The following is a 22551-nucleotide window of genomic DNA, read 5'->3' on the forward strand; positions in this document are numbered from 1 at the left end:
GTGAGATTCCATAAACTCATGGAGACTTCCCCACGTAATTTAGCGTCCTAAATTGGTTTCCATACTGGGAATAGGCATTTCTCATAAATAGCAAAATTGCTTTTCTAGTAGAAATTAACTATGACTTTGGATAGCATGTTATGATCAGTTAAAAAAGAAAAAAGCCCAGGCTGAAGCTTTCATTTAACCATTCATCCCTCTTCTACTCTCCCCTACCCCCAGTAGAGTACATGTCTATCATTTTCTCTAGCATCCCTGACTTACTTTACTAATTCTTTCTCAAACATTGTGTTAACAACCTTTTAAGATAACTTTTGCTTATTATGGCCCATATCTGGGAGTGTGTCTTTTGTGCCTCCGCCCTTGCGTTTGCCTCTGTGATTGGTACACAGAGTGGCAAAAACCTCCAGATATGGTGCCATTAAACATCGACCCTGTCAGATGACACGAATCATCTGGAGAGAGTGGTCCATCCTAAGAAGTGACTCCTAAGCATGTGAAGGAGGTATTTTTAGTTCCAAGCCAAGTAATCAGAGGGTGTCCTGTGTGCTCAGTTTTATTGCAAAGTGCCTGGCATGAGGTAATTTGCTGTTGACTGATTAACAGAGGATTTAGAGAGTAAGAATATAATAGTGTTTGTTCAGCACTGTTCATGTGGAATCCTGACTGGTAGATGATTCTGATCACTAATCAGGTATGCCTTGTAGAATAGGAAAAAATCGTGAGATGACTTTGTAGTTATGAGATCCTTCCAGATCTTTCATTTTCTTTCTGTAATTCTCACCTCAGCAAACTTCAGATTTACTGATTTGTTTCCTCAGACCTGTTGATGCTAGGAATTGAGGGTGTCCTGAGGAGTAGTCATGAATATTCTAGCCATCAGATAAAAATAGCCCCTGCTGTATGATATAAAGCACAATTTTAGGCTGTTTGGAGGGCCTGCTCATTCCTTATGGTCCCAGTGTTTACATCTGAACCCTCCTCCCTAGGTCTTGGTGATTCCCTTAATACACTGCCTGTCTACTGGGTTCCACTGAAACAGTTCATTAGTAGCCCTTTGATCTCTCAAATCATGGCACTTTCCAAAACAGTTTGTTTAATATGCCTTAACTTATTTAAAAAAATTTTTTTTATTGCTTATTCATTTTGAGAGACAGAGACTGAACACGAGCGGGGGAGGGGCAGAGAGAGAGAGAGAGAGAGAGACACAGAATCTGAAGCAGACTCCAGGTTCTGAGCTGTTAGCACAGAGCCGGATATGGAGCTTGAACCCACAAACCGTGAGATCGTGACCTGAGCTGAAGTCAGATGCTTAACCAACTGAGCCACCCAGGCGCCCCATATGTCTTAACTCTTTTAAAAGCATTCTATAAGAAATTGTTTTAGTCCGTTCAGACTGCTGTAACAAAATACCATACACCGGGCGACTTGTAAACAGCAACATTTATTGCTCCCAGTTTAGAGACTGAAAGTCCCAGATAAGGGCACCAGCTTGGTCGAGCTGTGGTGAAGCTCCTCTTCCAGGTTGCAGACTGCTGACTTCCCATTGTGTTCTCACATGGGAGAAGGTGCGAGGGATCTCTCTGGGACCTCTTTTATGAGGGCACTAATCCCATTGATGAGGGGTCTAGTCTGACCTCATGACCTAACCACTTCCCAAAGGCCCCACCTGATATTATCACCTTGGGCATTAGCTTTCCAACAGATGAATTTGGGGGTGGTGGAGACACAATCATTCAGTGTATAGCAGGAATAGGAAATTCACAGATCAGTAGCTACAGATAGCCAAGACATGAAAAAGTATTCAACTTCATTGTATCAAAGAAATGCAGATTATAATTAGATTTTAAAAGTCCATGACAGTGCTGGGAAGATTGAGGTTGGGTCATATTCCTTTTTTCATAGGCGGTGAGAAGGTATGTTGGTATACTTTATTTTGTTTATTTTTTAATGTTCATTATTTTATTTTTTGGGAGAGTGTGTGTAGGTGGGTGGGGGAGGAGCAGAGAGAGGGGGACAGAGGATCTGAATCAGGCTCTGTACTGACAGCAGAGAGCCTGATGCGGGGCTCGAGCTCATGAACTGTGAGACCGTGACCTGAGCTGAAGTCAGACACTTAACCAACTGAGCCACCCAGGGGCCCCTATGTTGGTATATTTAGATTGACAATAGTTTAGATAATAGAATTTTTTGGCACCAGTGGTTCTATCCTAAGAGTATATCCTAAGGAATTCAGGAATGAGGCTTAATTTCAGTGATTACTGTACTGTCTTTGGGCAGCATGTGAAATGGTCGAGGGGTTAAGAGGAGGGGTTCTGGAGCCAGGTGCCCCACTTGGAATCCTATTCCACCCCTTACCAGCCCTGTGAACTTAGGCAAGTTAATTTCTCCTTGATTTTATCATCTATAAAATGAAGATAATAGTATCTACCTCCCATACTGTATTGAGAATTAGATAAGTTAATATATGTAAAGTACAGTCACAGAGTAAGCAACTCTAAGTGTTAGTTGTTATCAAGGATGATGATTTGAAAATTTGAGACAAATCCAACAGTGGAGTCATGTTTAAGTGATAGTATACCAAAGACCCTAATTTGATTTTAAAACATACCTGCATAGAAGACAGGAAAGTGACAAAATAGTAAAGCTTTTCCCCCCTTGATGGGATCATAGGTAATTTCTGTTTTTCACATTTTTATTATCCATATGTATTACAATGATACTTGTTAGACATTATAAAATTAATGTATCATAGGATTCTTATATTCTCAATGTTTATCAAATGTATATTCGTTTTGACATATTTTACTTTCTCTTCCTCCTTTCAAATCTGCTAATATTTCACTTCCCCAACATTTTCACCCACATGCCATCTGCTTGATATTTTCTTGCACTTAGCTTGCTTGTTTTGTGTATAGATCAGCCCCAAGGCTAGTTCTTCAAGAATAAGTAGACCAAATGAAATGATTGATGACATTTTAGTGCTGGTGGCTTTCTCATGGAAGTTTAAGCCAGAGAATGCAGCTGCCATGATAATGGCTCTGTATCTTCTCTACATTTCGGGCACTCCTCCTTATCTCCTGCTCCCCATCTGAATGAACTCAGCACTCCAGGACCCCTCTCACACACAGGGGTAATTCCTGCCTCTGGGGCTGTTGACTGCCCCCTTTATTGGAGATTTCCTGCACATTTCTTCCTTTAAAGCCAATATTCTGCACCAGGTTGATACTTAATTCCATAAACACTTTCCAGGACATCTTCTCTACCCTGATTATGGTTACTTTGGCCCTTAACTATTTGTACCACAAATTAAATATTGGCTTGTTTTATGGCTTAGTTGTTCTTACAGTAAGCTGATAGGGTTGTGTTTTATATTACTCTATGCCCTTCAGTTTTCTAGCACATGGAAGACAGGAATATTGGATGTTGTTGTGGTGACAGTATTCTTAAGAGATGATTTATGAGTTTTGTGTTCCATCTTTCCTCTGTCCAACCTTCTCCTTCATTTTCAAAATCAGAATGTTACGTCATTTGGTTCTCTCAGTCTTCTAGATATTTACCTGAAAATTTGATAATATGTTTTCATTCCTAAAGCCTAAAAACCAAAGAGCTCAGTTGCAGAGAGCACCATGATTAGCAATGGGTTTACAACTGGGGTCCAGTAACATACAAACTAATCCTAATTGCAAGGACACCTCTGTCATCATCTCTAAAATATTGCTTGTTTGACCAAGACAATTTAACGAATCTTCCAGAGAATGTGTTTAAAGTTCATAAATATGTTAGATTCTTATAGATCTTGCATTTCCTGGAAAGGACAAAATCCTAGGAAATGTTTTCATATGTCTACCCTTGTATGCTGGACCAGTGGTTTCCCAGCTGGGGTTCACGTGCCCCATGAGGGTAAGGGAAGAAATCGTTAGAATGTCTATATCATCTTTTCATGACTTCTATTTTTGTTATATGTTTTACAATGCATATATTAGTGCAGAAGACATGTTTTTTAGAAGAAAATATATATAGGGGCACCTGGGTGGCTCAATCGGTTGAGCGTCTGACTTCGGCTCAGGTCATGATCTTGTGGTTCGTGGATTCGAGCCCCACGTCGGGCTCTGTGCTGACAGCTCAGAGCCTGGAGCCTGTTTCAGATTCTGTGTCTCCCTCTCTCTCTGACCCTCCCCCATTCATGCTCTGTCTCTTTCTGTCTCAGAAATAAATAAACGTTAAAAAAAAAATAAATAAGTAGAAGTAAATATATATATATTAGGATTTTATGTTCAGGTACTTTTATTGATGTGGAATATAACTTTTAAAATGGAGGCCACCAGGGCTCCTGGGTGCCTCAGTTGGTTAAGCGTCTGACATGATTTCGGCTCAAGTCATGATCTCACGGTTTGTGAGATGGAGCCCCACATCAAGCTCTGCGCTGACGTTGCAGAGCCTGCTGGAGATTCTCTCTCTTGCCCTCTCTCTCTGCCCCTCTCTCCCACTTGTTCTCTCTCTCTCTCTCTCTCTCTCAAAATAGATAAGTAAACTTAAAAAAATAAAATGGAGACCACTGATCTGAATAAAAGGCAAGACTTTATTGTTCTATACCCCGAAGTCAGTTTCTATTAGGTATTTAGCCGTAACAAATTAAAAATGAACTTGATAAACATAGATCCTATGCTAGCCTAAGCTGGGAGTTGTAATGTGCATGTGCATGTGCTTATGCACATAAAACATAAGACACATTCCCTGCCTTTAGAGAGCTTACAGTCTGAGTAGAAGAATGGGGCATGATCAGTGATTAATTAGAAAATGGTACAAGATAGCATAGGTGTGCATGGGAAACCTAACAGCATGAGACTATATTTTATGTTAGACTAAAATTGCTGAAGTATGATAATAGCAGCATAATACATGGTGATGCTGTGTTATCAGAATATTTCAAAACCCTGTTTATGTTCAGAATTTTTTTCTTGGTAATCAGGTCAGTTCTCTGTCTACCTATTCAAATAGCTATGCTTAAATTATCTCGTAGGTACAGATGTTAATGAACTGTGGAAGCTTTCTGCTCTAATACTCAAAAAGTCATACCAGTGCTCTCAATTACTGGCTGACATTTCTGTAAATTCTAAGAGAAAGTGGCGGAACAGCCATGGTGATAAAGCAGTAACATTTTTGATGCGGTGTTCCTGTGGAACAGTGATGGTGTATGCAATTTAAAACAAGCGAATTAGTTTCCTAAGGCTGCTCTGACAAGGTAGCACAAACTGGGTAGCTTAAAACAACAGAAATTCATTGTGTTACAGTTCTGGAGGTTAAAATTCTAAAATTGAGGTGTTGGCAGAGCCATGATCTCTCTGAAACTTGAGAGAAATCCTCCGTTGCCTCTTCCACCTTCTGGTGATTTGCTGGCTATCCTTGGAATCCTTGGCTTGCAGCTACATCACCGTAATCTGCTCTGTTATCACGTGGTGTTCCTGTGTGACTCTGTCTTCATGTGGCCCTCCTCTTATAAGGACACCAGTCATACTGGATTAGAGGCCCACCGTTCTCCAGTATGACCTCATCTTAATTGCATCTGCAAGTACCGTTTTTCCAAATAAAGTCACATTATGTGGTATCGTGGATACAGCTTAAACCTTTGGCATGGGGGCAAGGGGGTGACACAGTTCACCTCATAACAAAAAGTAACATCAAAGTCTGTGGGTAAATATACCAAGATGTGCATGAGTTACCCTTGGTGTCAAATGATGCCTTCTTACAGTGAAACTTCCATAGCCACACACGTTGGTCAAGGGATGAATGACAACTGGACGGAAAGGAAGATTTCTTGGCTATTTGTATTAATTGGCTGCTTCTGTCTCTGGGCTTTGGTATTTCAGGCCTTGGTAGAGTTATTCTTATAGACAGTAGTATGTAATATGTGGCTTTGATCTTCCTGGTAAAAATCCACAAAGTAATTTGTGGATCAGGAATTTCTAAGGGTGTATTGGTTTTTTGTTTTGTTTTTTTGTGTGTGTGATACAGCTGCATAACAGCCTCCAAATCTTAGTGGCTTAGAACCACAGTTATTTATTTCATAGTCCTAAATCTGTAGATTGACTGCGGTTTGGCTGCTCTTGGTTCAGTTTGACAGGGGTGGGCTGGATTCCAAAGTTAAGGTAGGAGTTCAGGTCAATTCTACATGTTTTTATCCTGGACAGGGCTGAAGAAGCAAAAATTGCTACCTGGAGCATGCTCTTCTAGTGGAGAGCAGAAATTTGCCAGGCCTCCTAGTGCCTCAAGTTGAATTAGGTACACTGTTAATTCTCCACCTGTTGGTCAAACAAGCCACATGGCCAAGAGGGTGGATGCAGGCTTCGCACAGTAGTGCAAAGCGCCACAAGGTGGCGTAGCAAAGGGTGTGGGTGTAGATTTCTGGAACAGGGAGGAAATGCGGAATTGAGAACAATCTAGTGTAGCAAAGGGCCATTTTCTTTTGAATCCTACAAGAACTTTTTTATGGAGCAACTTACTAAACCTTTAAAAGAAAATGTATTTAAACCACAGACTTGGTTTCTTAATCCAGTCTCTTGGAAAATTGTAGTTGAATATACCATACATTTTTTTTCCAAGAAGAGGTCATAGTATTTCACAATGCTGATTTAATTTTGTGTTGGGCAGATTTCCTGTTAGACACTTTTCATTATGCCTTCTTCCTGAAGCCATATTTGTGTATTTAGCACATTTTAGACTGTACTGACCAAAGCACCACATGACCGTCTCCGTCTTTACATTAGACATTGGAGGAGAATCTGGTAGAATTGCAGTCCTCTTGAACATGCTCTGATAGAGAACATTTTCATTAAGGGTAAAACTGTTTCTGGTCTACACGATTGTTGACCGTGCACCGCTGTAGAAGTATAACCATGAATGCTTGTTTTCAGTGTTGTCCTGCTTCAAGCATCTTCCCTAACAACACTGGCCCATGTGACCTTGTCCTTTTCCTTCCATTAACACCCCTCTGTACACAACACATTTTATTAGACATTAATTTTTATAATACTCATTTTTTTCTAATTTTTTAAAAATTTATGTTAATTTTATCTCCTTGTCTGAAGTCAAAGTTTTCTTAGAGCCCATTGAGTCCTTTTTAGATTCATAGGTTTTAGATAAATAGTATGGTGGTAGAAATAAAATGAGTTTTTAGCAAATGCTTACTGAATTGAAGAGATTGAATACGTATGTATGACAAGGCACTATTTTGGAATAAGTGTAAATTGTCTTTTGCCTCTTGTACTCTCCATTGTAAATAAATATACTGAAAGTACATTAAAAAGAATGATAATTCAATTATTTTTTAGTTTACATTTTTACAAGTGTGGGTGTATGCCAGTGTATTTTGAAAATGCATGCAACTGCAGATACTATCTATAAGAGAACAAAGAAGCACATTGCCTTTTCCTTAGTGAAATGGTTTACCTGGCAAAGGGAACTTTTATGTCTCTTGGTAGTCTCAAAAGACACCCAGATTGAATTGTTGAAAACTAGTGTTTGAAGCCCATAAATTGTATGTTCTTTGTAAAGGCATTCCATTTATGACCTCTTTTATCCATTAAATTTTATTGGTTTTGTTTGCATCAATTAATTCTAATTCAGATCTATCAAATAGACCCTCCCAATAAATGATCTAAAAGCAACAATAAGAAATTAGTGGCAGTGGTAGTGGTAGTAAATTAGTAGTAACCACTGCTCACATTTATTTCTGTTCTGAAATGGAAGGACTTGGGGCCTGGCATAAGACCACAACCCATGCAGTAGTGACAGCATTTGCTGTGAGTACAGGGAGCTGGAGTGGTGATTCACATTGGCACCTATTTTCTTTCTTTCTTTTTTTTAATGTTTGTTTATTTTGAGAGAGAGACGGGGGTGGGGAGGGGCAGAGAGAGAGGGAGCAAGAGAATCCTAAGCAGTCTCCTTGCTGTCAGTGTGGAGCCTGATTCGGGACTCAAACTCACAAACCATGAGATCATGACCTGAGCGGGGACCAAGAGTCAGACGCTTAACCGACTGAGCCACCCAGGCGCCCCACATTGGCACCTATTTTCTACAAGGCCTTGGGGAACGAACTTCAGTTCTGTACCAGTACAGAGACTCCAGAAGAGTGTGGAGCTTATTCCTTTTGGGACAAGGCCAGAAGAGGTCGGGGGGGGGGCAGGGGGGGACACAAAAGGCCAAGGATCCTAGGATTTTAGCATAGGTCTGGTAATATTAAAGTGAGTTCCAGAAGTAATCGAGGACAAACTTTTGTTCCCATGTCACCTGTTTTTTTTGTTTTTTTTGTTTTTTTTTTTAAATGCTCTTTCGTGCCTGCCATGTTTAGATTCGTTTTAGAGATCATCTAGGGTGATTTTGCAGTGCTGGAGCAGTAGGAAGGGGGTGTCCCCAGAAACCACCTATGTGGGTGATGCTGGCATCAGATTTTTCCCCATTCTTGTGAAAGACAATCATATGCTTGTAGTGGACACTAAATAAATAATGATTGATGGTGAGAAAGAGGAAGTTTTTTCTGTGTATGAGAAATGAGAATGGCAGAGTAAACTGTGTTCTGTTTTCATTGCCTCTCATAACTTTATACGTGACCTTCTGCCTATTTTTCCCCTCTAATCTGTCTTTGTGCATGTGGAAAACTGTTCAAAACTGAATTCTTATATTATTATGAGTATTAACGGAGGAGTTCATGTAATACATTAAATACCTCTGGTAAAATTTTTATAGAATCATAATTTTTAGCTCTAAAAAGGACCTACAATTTTAGTCTCTAGAAAAAAAAGGACTTTTATAACAAAATCAATAAAGAAATGTTATTTTAAAAAGGTGAAAATTCCATTTTCTGATTCTGATTCCTTGCTTTTACTGATTTTTAGTGGAAAAATAATTGGATAGTCAGAGGACTGCATTTCCAAACAACAGAAAAATGGTCGGCTGTTAAATATTTCTGGCATATTCCAAGTTATGATATTATTTCAGATCTTAAGACTAAAGAGGTAATTCATTTAGTTTAGTGGATTAAGGGAATATGCTCTCTAGTTAGCTCTTTAAAAATCTCATTCAGTGCAGTAAATATTTATTGAATGCATTCACACAGTCACTGCAGTGCATTCATTAATGAATAATAATAACTAGCCTGCATACAGTTCAAGATTTACATCCTAAAAGACAATTGGCCAAAAAGTTGGTGTTCACACTCTTGTTCTTTTTAGTGGTGAGTGAATTCAAGAAGAACTAGGCAGTTGATGTGAAAATTCTGTGTGGTGATCTACCCTCGCATTAGAGGCCATTATTAGTGCTTTTGACTTTGGCATCAGGTAAAGCTGATTATTCTGGCTCTCACTCATATGGCTATTTGACCTTGAATAAGTTCTTTAACCCTTCTAAACTTCAGATTCTTTATCTGAAAAGGATTACGAATATTAACTCCCTCATATAGTCATAAAGATTAAACACTGTGTGTAACAGCATTCAGCAAACCCTTGGTGCATGTGGTTAAGGTTCAGTAAACAGTGAACTGTTGCTGATTGCTGTCAGCTTTGTATTCACGAGAGCTGCCTAGCTTGAGTTAGTTTACTATGGGATTTTTCTGTTTGGGGCAAATTTGAATCTAGCTCTTCAGGTGATGTTGAAGGTAGGTATAATTTTCCTGAATACTTGAATATTTGGGTTCGCTGGATATAATTTTCTGTTCCCACTGGACACTAGACTCTATAGACACCTTTTGGACCCATTTAATCTGTAAACAACCCTTTACAGATGAAGAAGCTGAGGGCCAGAGAAAAGGAGTAACTTGCCCACAATTACAGACTTTGGAGATACTGGAGTCTGAATATTAACCAGGCCTGTCCTGTTTCGGAGGTGCTGTGGTGCCTTAATAACATAGGTCAAAGAGGTCAGATGAAGCTCAGAGCATCTTGAAGACAGATAACTTCTCGTGTGTGGAGTTTATACAGTCTCAGCTTTGAAGGAACTTTTGAAATTAAAAAAATTTAGTTAAAAAAGTTTTAAATGTTAGTTTACCCACAGAGTGTGATTTTCTGCCGTAACAGGTAGTTCTCGATGAGTGCCATATCCCCTGCAGGGCACACTTGGTTCCCCATGGTTATCAGAATGGGGGGGCACTACGGGCATTTACTTGGGGGGCGGTAGAGGTGCCAAATGCCCTGTAATGAGTGGGACAGTTCTAGACAACAAGCGGTTGTCCCTTACACTCAGGAATTTTGTATCTTCTGTAGGACCTATGTGAATATTTATTGGGACATTCTAAAGAAAAGGGTTCTAAATTACTATGTTTGCAAATACCCAGTTATTGGGGTGACTGGATGGCTCAATCGGTTAAGCATCCCACTTCAGCTCAGGTCATGATCTCATGGTTCCTGGGTTCAAGCCCTGCATGGGGCTCTCTGATCTCAGCAAGGAGGCTGCTTGGGATCCTCTGTCTCCCTCTCTCTCTCTCTGCCCCTCCCTGACTCATGCACTCGCTCACTCTTTTTCTCTCCCCCCCCTCTCCAAAATAAGTGAAAATTCAGGAAAAAAAGAGAAATACCCAGTTATTATTTATGGCACTAGTTTTTATTTTAATGTTCTATGCACTGCACCCCAGCCCCATTATCCACCTCTTCTTATCCCCCTCACCTCTGCTTTTCATTTTCCTATTTTCATTTGTAATGAAATTGTTTCTGATCCCATTTCTCCTATAGCTAAATTTGCCCTATAGAAGTAGGTGCAAGCATCTGAGTATTTCATTATGTCTTTTAGTGAACTTGTGCCTGAGAATTTACTTATTGAAATACTTGTTATAAATCACTTTCCTTTGGGCATTTTATTGATTTCATACAATTAACTGTGCACCTAGGTTATATTAGCTATGAACTTCATTTCAGTGTTATAAGGGGCATATTATAAAATACACATTTATTTAGATGAAGGGTGTTGATTTGATAAGGTTGAGAGCTGCTGGTCTGCAGCGATCTCTTGAAGCGGTTGTTCACCTTGTGCTTAGTCACGTTTGGAGATTAGGAAGCCAACCTGTCTGGAGGCGGCTCTTTGCATCTGTCTGTGAGACAGTTCTTCTTTACGTTAAGCCAAGACCCCTCTCCCTCTGTATCTTATGCTTGGTCCTAGGTATTCCTATTCCCCTTGAAGGTCTATTGGTACAAGCCTAAATCTGAGACCAGATAAGATCTTTCAGATGTTTGAAGTAGCTGTCAAGTTCATCCCAACTCTTTTCAGGCTAAATCTGATGAGCTCCCTTGACTATTAATCTTAAAACTTAGTTTTACGTCACTTAACCATCCTGGTTCCTCCACTTTCCTAGTATTTCTCCTATAGTGTAAGACCTAGAGTTAAATGCAGTCATTTTAATATATTCTAATCCTCAAGAAGGGTGGCACAGACCATCATAATCTTTTTTTATTCTGGGCTGATTAAGTGGGATTGTTTTGTTTGCTTTGAAGGGAAGGGCATTAGAATCACACTGCTGGGTGTATGGAGCTTATTATCACCTAAAAGTGCAGATCATATTCACTTGTGCTAATGCTAAACTCTGTCTCTTTCATTCCTTAGTTCTTTACCCATATGTGAAACCTCAGGTTCATATGGGGTAAATTCTACCTTCTTACAGACTGTTGAGGTCTGTCTGAATCCAAATACTATTATCTGAGGTGGTATTTACCCCTCTTCCAAAAGTTTAACGAGGACGCCCCTATTTTCATCCAAGTCAGTGGTAAATTTACTGATGAGGATGGAGGCTAAGAACAAATACTGCATTAAGCTATTAGCATCCTCCCTCCAGGGTGAAGTTAGAGGTCACCTGCCTGCTCTGGGCTGGTCAGCACATAGCTCTTGGCACAGTGGTTCAGTGCTTTCCTTTATGGACCTAATCATAGAAGCATCCACCCATGTCCAGCCCACATTTCTCCATCTTATCGATAAACGGATCAAGAGAAACTTATCAAATGCCTTTAAGTAGTTATACTGTGTTTACCTCATTTCCGTAATGTATGAGAACAGTATCTGTGTCCAAGAGGGAAATTAGGTCAGTGTAATTTGAATAAGCCATCATTCCTCCCCTCCACTGGATCTGTACTCCAGCCATCCCAGACCACTCAGGATTCCCTGATCATCATACATTGTCTGATGACAGCTTGCACATCCTCAGTCTGCCTAATGAGCCCAACCTCTCTTCTGCATGCATCATTGGGGAAACTCTTGGCAGAGTTAGTTGCTTTAGTTGCTTCCCCTCCGTGCTCTGCCCATATCAGAGGATTTGCCATTTGTCTTACGAGCCAGTGGGTTTCGGTTGCCTGTTCCACCTGAACTTCCTGGCCCATGAATGCTGTCTTCATCATGTGTCTCCAGCAGAGTACTTGGTCCAAGGTACAGGCTTCAGAAAGGGGTCTGTTCATTTGTTGTTGTTCTGCTGAATCATTGGTTTTCTGTAAATATTCTGTATCCCAGGTTTCACTGCCTGCTGTTCCAAGTCCTGGCTAACCTGCCTGTAGTGATCATTTCTAATGTTTTGCTGGGAATCTATGCAATGGTGTGCAGTGTGTAATTTGCACAATCCCTTTGCTTACTTTTGTTGAAAATTAAAATGTATTTGCCCAACAATTTGTATGTAAGTGTTGGATCACAGGGATCTACTCCCAAAGCCAAGACTACACTGTATGTTAGCTAACTTGACAATAAATTATATTAAAAAAATAAAAAATAAAAAAATTAAAAAAAAATTTTTATCAGTGTCCAAAATAAAAAAATTAAAATTAAAAAAAAATGTATTTGTGCACTGTTATGCTGCTGGCAGTCTTCACACCTTTGACAATCCCTGACCTTGCCAGTGACTTTTTAGAAATCTCATTTGTACATTCTCTTAGATGGAACATACAGAATGATCTAGCTAGCCTAGAGATGGGTCTTCATTTAAAGTATCTAGGAGCTTTGATAAAATCTCTCTACTTTGCTCCTTTTATAAACTCTACACACAGCATGAGGCTTGAACTCAGGACCCCAAGATCAAGAGTTGCATGCTCTACTGACTGGCCCAGCCAGGCACCCCTCTCCCTACTTCTCTTCAATGAAACTCACATTTGTTTAATTCTTTATGGCTCTAATTTCAGTTCCCTAGGCAAAGAGTAATGGAATAAGAGCTGATGAGTTCTCCATTTATTTTGCCATCTGTTGGCTTTGTCCCATTTTTCCAAGTAGCAGACCATTGGCCTGTCCTTGATCATCACCTTGATTCAGGCATAACTTTTTTGCTTTGGGTTGCTGTTAGGTTCTGTTTTCTATTGTTTTGGTTTTCTGACACACATTTGTTTACTTGGGGGTGTTATCTCCTTGATGCTCCCCTTACATGTTTGTGGCACCCTTTTGTATCTATTTCTACATCTTCCCATGTTTTTTGTTAAAGAGAGTATTCAAATCTACCTTGGTTAATGCTGAAATTTGAACATCCTTCCTTTGTTTAGATGTGTAGCTTTGAGAATGACTGAACACCTACTCTATTTCTGTAGAAGTGTAAGCATTTTCTAGAAGGAAGTATCTGCATTAGAAAGGTTCAGTTTAGTCTGTTCCTTAAGTGGCCAACTTAGCGTGACCAAGCCTCAAAGCATGTTCTAGCCATTATTTTATTTGTATAATAGGAAACATGTTGTTGGGAAAACAGTTTATGGCCATGATAGGTACACTGGTGTTTTTCTAGTCTAGGCTGGTTATACTTGAATGTGCAAGGAGCTGCAAGCTATCAGATGCAAAGTCAGAAAGCCACCCTGGGCTGTGTGGGTCCACACTGGTTTATTGTGCTTAGGGAGTCTCCTATAGCTCTGTGCTTAAATTCTTTCTGAGTGGTGCCACGGTCTCAAACAGGGAACACTTTGCTGGTAATGCAGTTCTTACGAGGTAAGGATTTTGCACGTGCCTTTTTTATTTTCATAATGAACTGAATTTAGATTTAAATTGTCTCTCCTGACTTAAGATCAGGAGCAGAAATATTTAGATAGAAGATTCGTCTTGTGCTTCCCTCATGAAATTCTTTTTTGGTCTGTAATGTGCCGTAAATGCAGGAGAGTCTTGTAATTCAGTGTTTGGATGAGTCTCGGGTTTATTGATGTGAAGAAGAGTCAACATTAAATGAAAGAAGGGCTTTTAAGAAGCCCATTATAACCACTTATAATGGAAAATGTAGTTCCCATTAGAGATTGATTTAAGGAGCTCTGGTTCCTCAGTGAAGCATGAAGGCTGCTGTATGGTGCTCTGTGCAAATCATTTTTACGGCACCTTTGCTGCTCTCTTCCTGGGTAATCTGTTGGTGTGTCTTGACCTGAAAGGACTGCGTATGTCTTGTTTAAGGAATAGAAAAATACCCAGGAATTTAAAAGAAATCAGAGATTAGTATGTTTTTTATTTATCAAATAGAATATTTAAAAAAAGGGAAGCTTTGCAAGTTCTAAACAGACACAGCGGCACCAGATGTCAGTTCTTGGATCATTTAATCTTTTTCTCTTGCGCTTATTTTTGTCAATATTTTTCCACTAGAACCAAATATTAGTTTCTGGCTCAGCTTGCAATATAAAAATTTTCCAATTAGATTGTTATGACTTCATTTTTATTCATGAGGAGAAATCTAATAAACAGGGAGCATCACATGTGGCAGCGTGCAGGAGAGGAACTTTAAAATAAACCACCTGGCCCAGAGCAGGGCGGAGAGCTGGGATTCTCATCCTTCCTGGAGTCTGAGAGAGAGACTGGCTTGCATCTATACCCCTTGCCCCCAAGTAATTATTAATTGGGGAGGGGGGGCAGGCGGTGGTTCTCGGATTTTTATTTGTTTGCCATATAATTGACCTTGCTCCAATCCTGGATTGATTCCTTGCTTAGCTTTTATGTGGATTTTTTTTCTGCTTGGTTCTGCGTTAGGTATTTAGGGAAGTAAAAGGAAGTTGTGAAATCTGGTGGTTTTTGACTTGAAGGGGCTTTTGGTTTGTTTGTGGCCGAGGAGGCTAAGTGAAGCGGCATCATCACACAGTGAATGACTAAGTGCCTCACGGTGAGTGTTGGGTGGCGAGTGAACTAAGCTCCTAAGGAAGAGAGAGAGCACACGAGAGGTCAGGGAAGGCGTTAGAGCAGAGCTGGGCCTTATGCGGGATCTGGTCACACAGAGGAGTGTAGGCAAGTCACTTGAAGCTGGAGAAAGGATAGGGATTAAGGTACAGAGTTGGGGGCAGGGAGGGGACCCCAGTGGGTTCAGCCCACAGTGTGAGACTGACCTCAGGAGCGTTGGACACCACTGTCTTTCCTTTCTCTGCTGTCATCACCCAGCTTCTTGAATGAATGCTCATTCCTTGAGGTATGGCTTCTACTCCCACCACTGAGCTGACATGGTCCTGCTGGAGATCTCAGTGACCCCCTTCCCCAAGGCCCAGGTCCATTTGTTCTAACCTGCGGAATCTGTGCTGAGGCATTGGACGCTGTTGATTCCAGACTGCTTTTTCTCATTTCTAAAGGTTTCTAGCTCCACAGGTTATTGAAAGGCATTGAAGTGTGCGCCAAACTGGCTTTAAGTCCCTGCTCTGCCACAGCTGGTGCTAGGGAAGTTAGTATCTCTCAGCCTCTGTTTAGTGGAAATAAGGATACCAAACTCACAGTATGGTTGTAAGGATTAGAAGAGAGAACGTGCGCCTGATATGTTGAAGTAAGTGACTTGCGGTAGGCAGGCATTAGGATTGCTTCCTTTTCTTACCTGGTAGCTACTCAGTCCTTACCTGACTGTGTCTTGTTCTTTTCCTGTACATACCTGTGCCCAGCTGATCTCTCTTTCTGGAATGCTGTCTCTCCCTTCTCTTTACCTGTTCAAATTTTCACTGCCCTGCCTTACTTTATTACCTCCATCAAAATGGAACTTTGCGTCTTTTGTATGCTTACTTCTTTGGACAGCTCCGGGTTACTACCTGTTATTCTAGTTATTTGCACACATATCTATTTATTATTGCACACATATTTTTATCTTATTTTCCTTACCGGTTGATAAAGTCCTTGAGGGCAAGGTACATGCCAGGGACATGGAGGTAAGACAGTAGGAGTGGAGAACGCAGCCCTGTTGTTTCCATTCAGGGCTTTAGGTGTAGCGGTGTGTTCGCAGAGTGTTATCATCATCATACTGTTGCTCGCTTGCTTGCTGTCGTTCTTTTTTTTTTATTTAACCACAACCATATGCTGATAATTTCTAAACCATTTTCCCTAGCCCTCACTGCACTCGTGTACTTTAAATGTAATCAAATGTCTGGTGAATGTCTCCAGCTGACTATCCCACAGGCACTTCAAAGGCAACGTGTCCCAAATTGATCTTTTATCTGTTTCCATGCCCCCAGCCCACACCCAGCCTGCCTGCTTCACGTCCATCGTATCATATCTGTGGTGTCACCCTCCACCTGGCCCCTCAAGCACATATTTGGAGGGCATTCTTCATCTTGCCTCTGTCATGTTGTCTACGCTGAATGAGTCACCAGGTCTTGACTCATTTGCCTAAATATTTCTTGAATGCATTCCCCCGTCTTTCTGTGTTGGATTCTGCTGCCTAAGTGTGGGTCCTCCTCTTTGAACTATTGTACCGTCTGTCATTTCTTCCCAACAGATCTATTTCATGCTGTTCTCAACCCTCTCAAGTCCATCCTTACAGCCTGGGTATATCACACTCCCTCATGTAAAATGCTCTGGCAACTTCTTTCATGTACATCAGGGATGAGAAAATTGCTTTTATCTCATGTTGATCAATTCAGTAATGTCTGTAGCGAGCGCAGCACGATTTGCTTCGTGACGTCTGACATAGGAGCAGCAAAGGGTGGGCGGCACACAATTCATAGCTAGGATTAAGATCAAGATCTTTAGTGTGACATAAAAAGGTCTGCCATGACCCTAATCCTGCCCATGTCTTCATCCTCACCCCACCATTGCCCTGCTTCGCATTTAATCCTGGAGCAGCAGGGAAATATGTGTCCTACTAGGAAAAACACAGGAAACCCTTCAAGTAGGAAACCCATACTCATCCTTCAAATCTTGGGGTGCATGGGGAGTGTGGGGGGGGGGGCCCTGCCTAAGGCTGAGTATTCTTCCTCTGGGCTCTAGGAGCACCTGTGCCACCGCCATAGCTGTCGGTGTCCCATTGACTTGACATCCTAAGCATCTCCCTTGTAAGACAATAAACTCTGTTAGGGCAAATATCGTGGCTTATGTATCTGTGGCCTCTGATTTTTATCACAGTGCCTTCCATCGAATATGTATGTGAATTAAATTGTCATTGAAGGGGCCCCTGGCTGACTTAGTGGAGCATGTGACTTTTGATCTCGGGGTCGTGGATTTGAGCCCCACATTGGGTGCAGAGATTACTTAAAAATGAAATCTTAAAGAAAAATTGTTCATTGAATTGAAATGAATTAGCAAGTAATTTTGATCGATGAACATTCTTTGCTTTAACTTTGATACCCCTTAGGATGAGGGGACAGATTTTAGGAAATGTTAATGCTTTGCAGAACATTTAGGTTTGTGAATCAGGCAGTAAGTAGACATTGGAAATTTTGAGCAGGGGAGTGGCATGATGAAAGTGGTGTTTAAGGAAGATTGATCTGGAGACAACCTTTTATTATAGGTTTAAGCCGCTCCTGGGAAGCATAGGTGAGGATAGCAGGGTAGGGAGAGGGAGAGGCAGAGCAGGCATTTAAAGCCATTTTGAAGAATAACTTCCTGAGGCTTTGTATTTTCATTTCCACATTTGCTCAAGTGGGATGTAGTCACTGGCATGTTTCCGAAAATAAAATGGAACACTGATGTTATTTTTAAAGAAAGAACATTCTTGTAAAACACCTAAGTGATCCATTTTTCAAAATTATGTATGAGACATATTCATTATTAATTACTTGTAAAAAATGATTATGAGTTTGTAAATTAAAAAAAAAATAATTAGATTCTGCAGAGGCAGCCTAAAATCTTCAAAAATCAGTGGTTTTCCTTTTAGCACATTTTGAAATAATTGTTGATTATGAGGAAAATACTTCAGTTTATTTTCCTATATCTACCTTTTATGTTAGTTTAACACCTCCATTCTAATTGTGGGTTTTTATTACCCTCCATGAGTATTTGCATTTCGTGTATTACTAACATGACTGCATTTTATAGCTTAAAGTTTATCTTCTGTTTGTGGTGGGGCCATGTATCTTCACTCTGCTTTCTTCTTCATACTGGCTATTACAAACTTCTTAATTTATAGTCACTTTGTTTTTTTTTTTTATTGTAGGGTTATGACTCACTGATTAAAAAGAAGGACTTTTCCAAATACTTTGCATTTTGATTGTATATTATGGATACCAAGGAAGAGAAGAAGGAACGAAAACAAAGTTATTTTGCTCGGTAAGCATTGCTTTGCAAAATTATCAGTACTTTAAGAAAATGTTTGAGAGAAGACTTTGTCCTCAAGTATGACTTGGCATTCTGTGTTTTGTAAGTGTTCATAAACAAAGCAGGCAGCCAATAGAAGTTAAATATGCTTTGTGTCATCCTTTTACTTGCTTACAGTAGAGGAGTAACATTTGGTTCTTGTCTTTCTGCCTTTGACAGTTCTCTCAGGCCACTGTTGCTCAGAGAATCTAACTGTCATTATGCACTGAGCTGCACATTGCTCAGAATCCCCACATTTAGCATCCTATATTGAATTTTAGATCCTAAATGCTTAGTTCCTGCTGCTTGGTAGCTTGATTGGTTTAGTAACTGAAAATCTATGACATCTTGAAAGCTTATTGCCTTGTTAGGATTCTGTTACTAAAAAGTATTTTTGTGGGTAGATGGAATGGATGCATTTCCACCATTGGAGTTTGTGTCATTATTAAAGCTGAACTCATCTAACATACAGTCGTTTGTTTGTGAATAGATATAATCTGGTTTTTATGATCGGTTACTCTTTATAGATTTAACCATATATTGGGCAGCTACTCTTCATAATAAAATGAATGATACGCTAAAACACCATTTTGACAGAAAGAATGTTTTCAAAGTGAGTCTCACTCAAAGTGAGAACACATAGGTTTAAAATTATCATTATGGTTAGGACATCTGGGTAGCTCAGTTGGTTAAGTGTCTGACTTGGGCTCAGGTCATGATCTCGCCGTTTGTGGGTTTGAGCCCCGCATCATGCTCTGTGCTGACAGCTCAGAGCTGGGAGCCTGCTTCAGATTCTGTGTCTCCCTCTCTCTCTGCCCCTCCCCTGCTCACGCTCTGTCTCTCTCTCTCAAAAATAAATAAATATAAAACAATTTTTTTAACTATCATTATGGTCTCCTAAGTTGAAATATTTTTTAAGAACTGAATTCAGCCTCACCACATCCTCTGTCTGTGCTTGTTAAAGAGGCATTTCTTGTTTTCCAAATGTAAGCCTTGGAAACTGAAAAACAGTTTTTTGTTAGGTTTTTAACCCAGAAATTAAGCTAGGTTTTACTTTATTTATTTATTTATTTACTTACTTACTTACTTACTTACTTACTTATTTTAAGAAAGGGCCTCGAACTCACAACCCTGGAATCGAGGGTCACATACTCTGTCGACTGAGCCAGCCAGGCACCCCTAAGCTAGGTTTTAGATTGTTAATAGGAAAATAAAGGCGATGAACATTTAAGGAACTACTATGTGCAAAGTACTTTACTTACTATTTTGTTTTTCTTCACAGGAAACCTAACCTAGGTTTCCCCCTATTTTACCAATGGAGTAACCAAGATTCGGAAAGTATTTTGACCATTTCATGCATTGAAGAGTTACTATTCAAGTATAGCATTGTTCCCAAAAGGTGTGCTCCAGTTAGTAATAGTAAAGTATGAATAAGAGTTTTGGGAAGGCAAGAGTTAAATGACTAATTGCAGTGAAATGTTTTCCACTATTAAGACTACAGAGAGTAGCAAGATAGGGGAAGGAAGAAATCAGGCATCTAATGAGTGAAACATTAAAAAGAGGGCACTTAGAATAAATAAGAACTATATAGCAATTTTAAAAAATGTGTTATTTTGAGATAATTGTAGATTCACATATAGTTGTAGGCTATACTACAGAGAGATATCCTGTGCGCTTTATCCAGTTTCTACAATGGTAACACTTTATGTAACTATCCTATGGTATCACAACTAGGAAATTGACATTGATGCACTCCACCAACTTTATTCAGATGTCATCAGGTTTACAAGCATTCATTTGTGTATTTGTATGTATTTAGTTCATGTAATTTCATCATATGTATAGATTTCTGTGGCCACATCAACGATGAAGATACTGATCAAAAAGATCTCATGTGCTACCCTTCTGTAGCTGTATTCACTTCCTTCCCTATACTTGCTACCCCTGACAACCACTGATCTGTCCTCAGTTGCTGTAATTTGTTGTTTTGAAAATATTATATAAATGGAATCATAATATGTAACGTTTTGAGATTAGATTTTTTTTCTCTTAGTGCAATTCTTATGTTTTATACCCCATTAAGACTGCTATAACAAAGCAGCACAGACTGGGTGACTTACAAGTAACAGAAATTTATTTCTCAGAGTTCTGGTGGTTGGAAGTCTAAGACCAGGGTTCCAGGTTCTACGTCTGGTGAGAGCCCTCTCTATGGTTCATACAAGGCCATCTTCTTGCTCTAACCTCACATGGCAGATGGAGCAAGGAGCCTTCTCATACCTCTTTTATAAGGGCACTAATCCCATCTGTGAAGGCTCTATCCTCATGACTTAATCACCCCCAAAAGGCTCCACCTCCTAACACCATCACGTTTGGCATTAGGTTTGAACATACACATTTTGGGGGTACACAGACTTTCAGACTTGAGGTCTGTCCAAGATGTTGCATGTATCAATAATTTGTTTGTTTTTATTGCTGAGTAGTATTCCATGGTATGCATATCTCATAATTTTCTGACTATTCACCCACTGAAGGACATTTGGTTTATTTCCAGTTTGGAGCTATTACAACTAAAGCTGCTGAGATAATTTGTGTGCAAGTTTTTGTGTAAATACAGGTTTTAATTTTTCTGGGATAAATGCCCAAGAGTGGAATTGCTGGGTCAGATGTGACGTGCATATTTAATTTTGTAAGAAACTGCCATATACTCTTTTCCAGAGTGTCTGTACCACTTTACCTGCCTTCCCATCAGCATTGCGTAAATGACCCAGTTTCTCCACAGCCTCATCAGCATTTGGTATTGTCACTCTTTCTTATTTTAACCATTCTGATAGATGTGTAGTGGTATCTCCTGGTTTAATTTGCATTTCTTTAGTGACTGAAGAATCTGAACATCTTTTTGTGTGCTTATTAGTTATCTATCTATCATCAGTGCAATGTCTTTTCTTTTCTTTTGCCTGTTTTCTTATTAAGTTTTGAGAGTTCTTTATGCATTCTAAATACTAGTCCTTTGACGGATGGTTTATAGGTATTTTCTCCCAGTCTATAGCTTTTGTTTTCATCTTAGCAGCCTCTGTTGGAGAGCATCAGTTTTTACTTTTGATGCGATTCAATTTATTAGTGTTTCCTTTTATGGATTCAGCTTTTGGTATCAAGTCTAATTCTTTACCTAGTCATAGGTCCTGAAGATTTTCTTTTGTCTTTTTTTTCTTAAAGTTTTATACTGTTATGTTTTATATTTGTTGGTCATCCATTTTTTAAAATTTATTTATTTTTGAGAGAGAGAAAAAGCAGGGAGGGAGCAGAGAGAGAGGAGGCAGAGAATCCCAAGCAGGCTTCCCACTCTCAGTGCAGAGCCCAGTGTGGGACTTGAACTGATGAACCGTGAGATCATGACTTGAGCCGAAATCAAGAGTCTGACAGTTAATCGACTGAGCCACCCAGGCATCCCCTCAGCCATCCATTTTGAATTAATTTTTATATGGGATATGAGTTTGATTCAAAGTTATTTTTTTATTTTTCTGCCTATGGATACCCTATGTAGTGATTTCAAAGCTGTAGTGACTTCTAAGTTTAAATCTAAACTGATTCCAACGATGAGGGTAACTAGTGGCTCACAAGCAATCTGCTCAATGTTAACCACCTCTCATTACAATGCAAGATGAAACCCTTCTGGAAGAACAGCACAGTTTTTTCAGCTCAAAAATGTAAAATTTAATTGTCATGCTTGCCTTGACCTCTTGTGAGAAGTATTCTAACAATGAAAAGGAAAACATAGCCAAAAATTAAGTATGACCTTCAGAGCATAAGGATAACAGGCCAAGAACAAAAAGTCAGGGATGCTATTCTAACAGCACATTAACATGATTAGTTACTGGGAAATGAAAGAGAGAACAAACAAACTGTAGTTTAGTTGTTACAATGCTTTGGTGGCCAAAAATGGTCAAGCTCTTAAAGGCAAAAGGCAAACCCAATAGCCCTCCATTATCAGAAAAGAGCCAACCAAAGTTATAAATCTTTTCAAATGCTTTCTGACTGAACTATGGAATTGCCATAATGTGGAATTCCCAATAGGACCCACTTGAAAGTCAGTTTCTGACAACATAG

The 22551-nt window shown here is 39.7% G+C and overlaps 1 protein-coding gene across 4 annotated transcripts in view; it reads left to right on the forward strand.

The window, feature by feature from the left end:
• NCOA7 (nuclear receptor coactivator 7) overlaps positions 1 to 22551 on the forward strand; it is a 157275-nt gene that overhangs the window by 6735 nt on the left and 127989 nt on the right. For all 4 annotated transcript variants that reach the window (XM_042939755.1, XM_042939754.1, XM_042939756.1 and 1 more), the window contains exon 2: positions 18308 to 18420. In XM_042939755.1, coding sequence (XP_042795689.1) covers positions 18371 to 18420 — 50 coding nt within the window. In that variant the 5' untranslated portion in view covers positions 18308 to 18370. The remainder of the gene's footprint in view (positions 1 to 18307; positions 18421 to 22551) is intronic.

This window comes from Panthera leo, chromosome B2, assembly GCF_018350215.1.
Source record: "Panthera leo isolate Ple1 chromosome B2, P.leo_Ple1_pat1.1, whole genome shotgun sequence".
NCBI classification, from domain to species: domain Eukaryota; kingdom Metazoa; phylum Chordata; class Mammalia; order Carnivora; family Felidae; genus Panthera; species Panthera leo.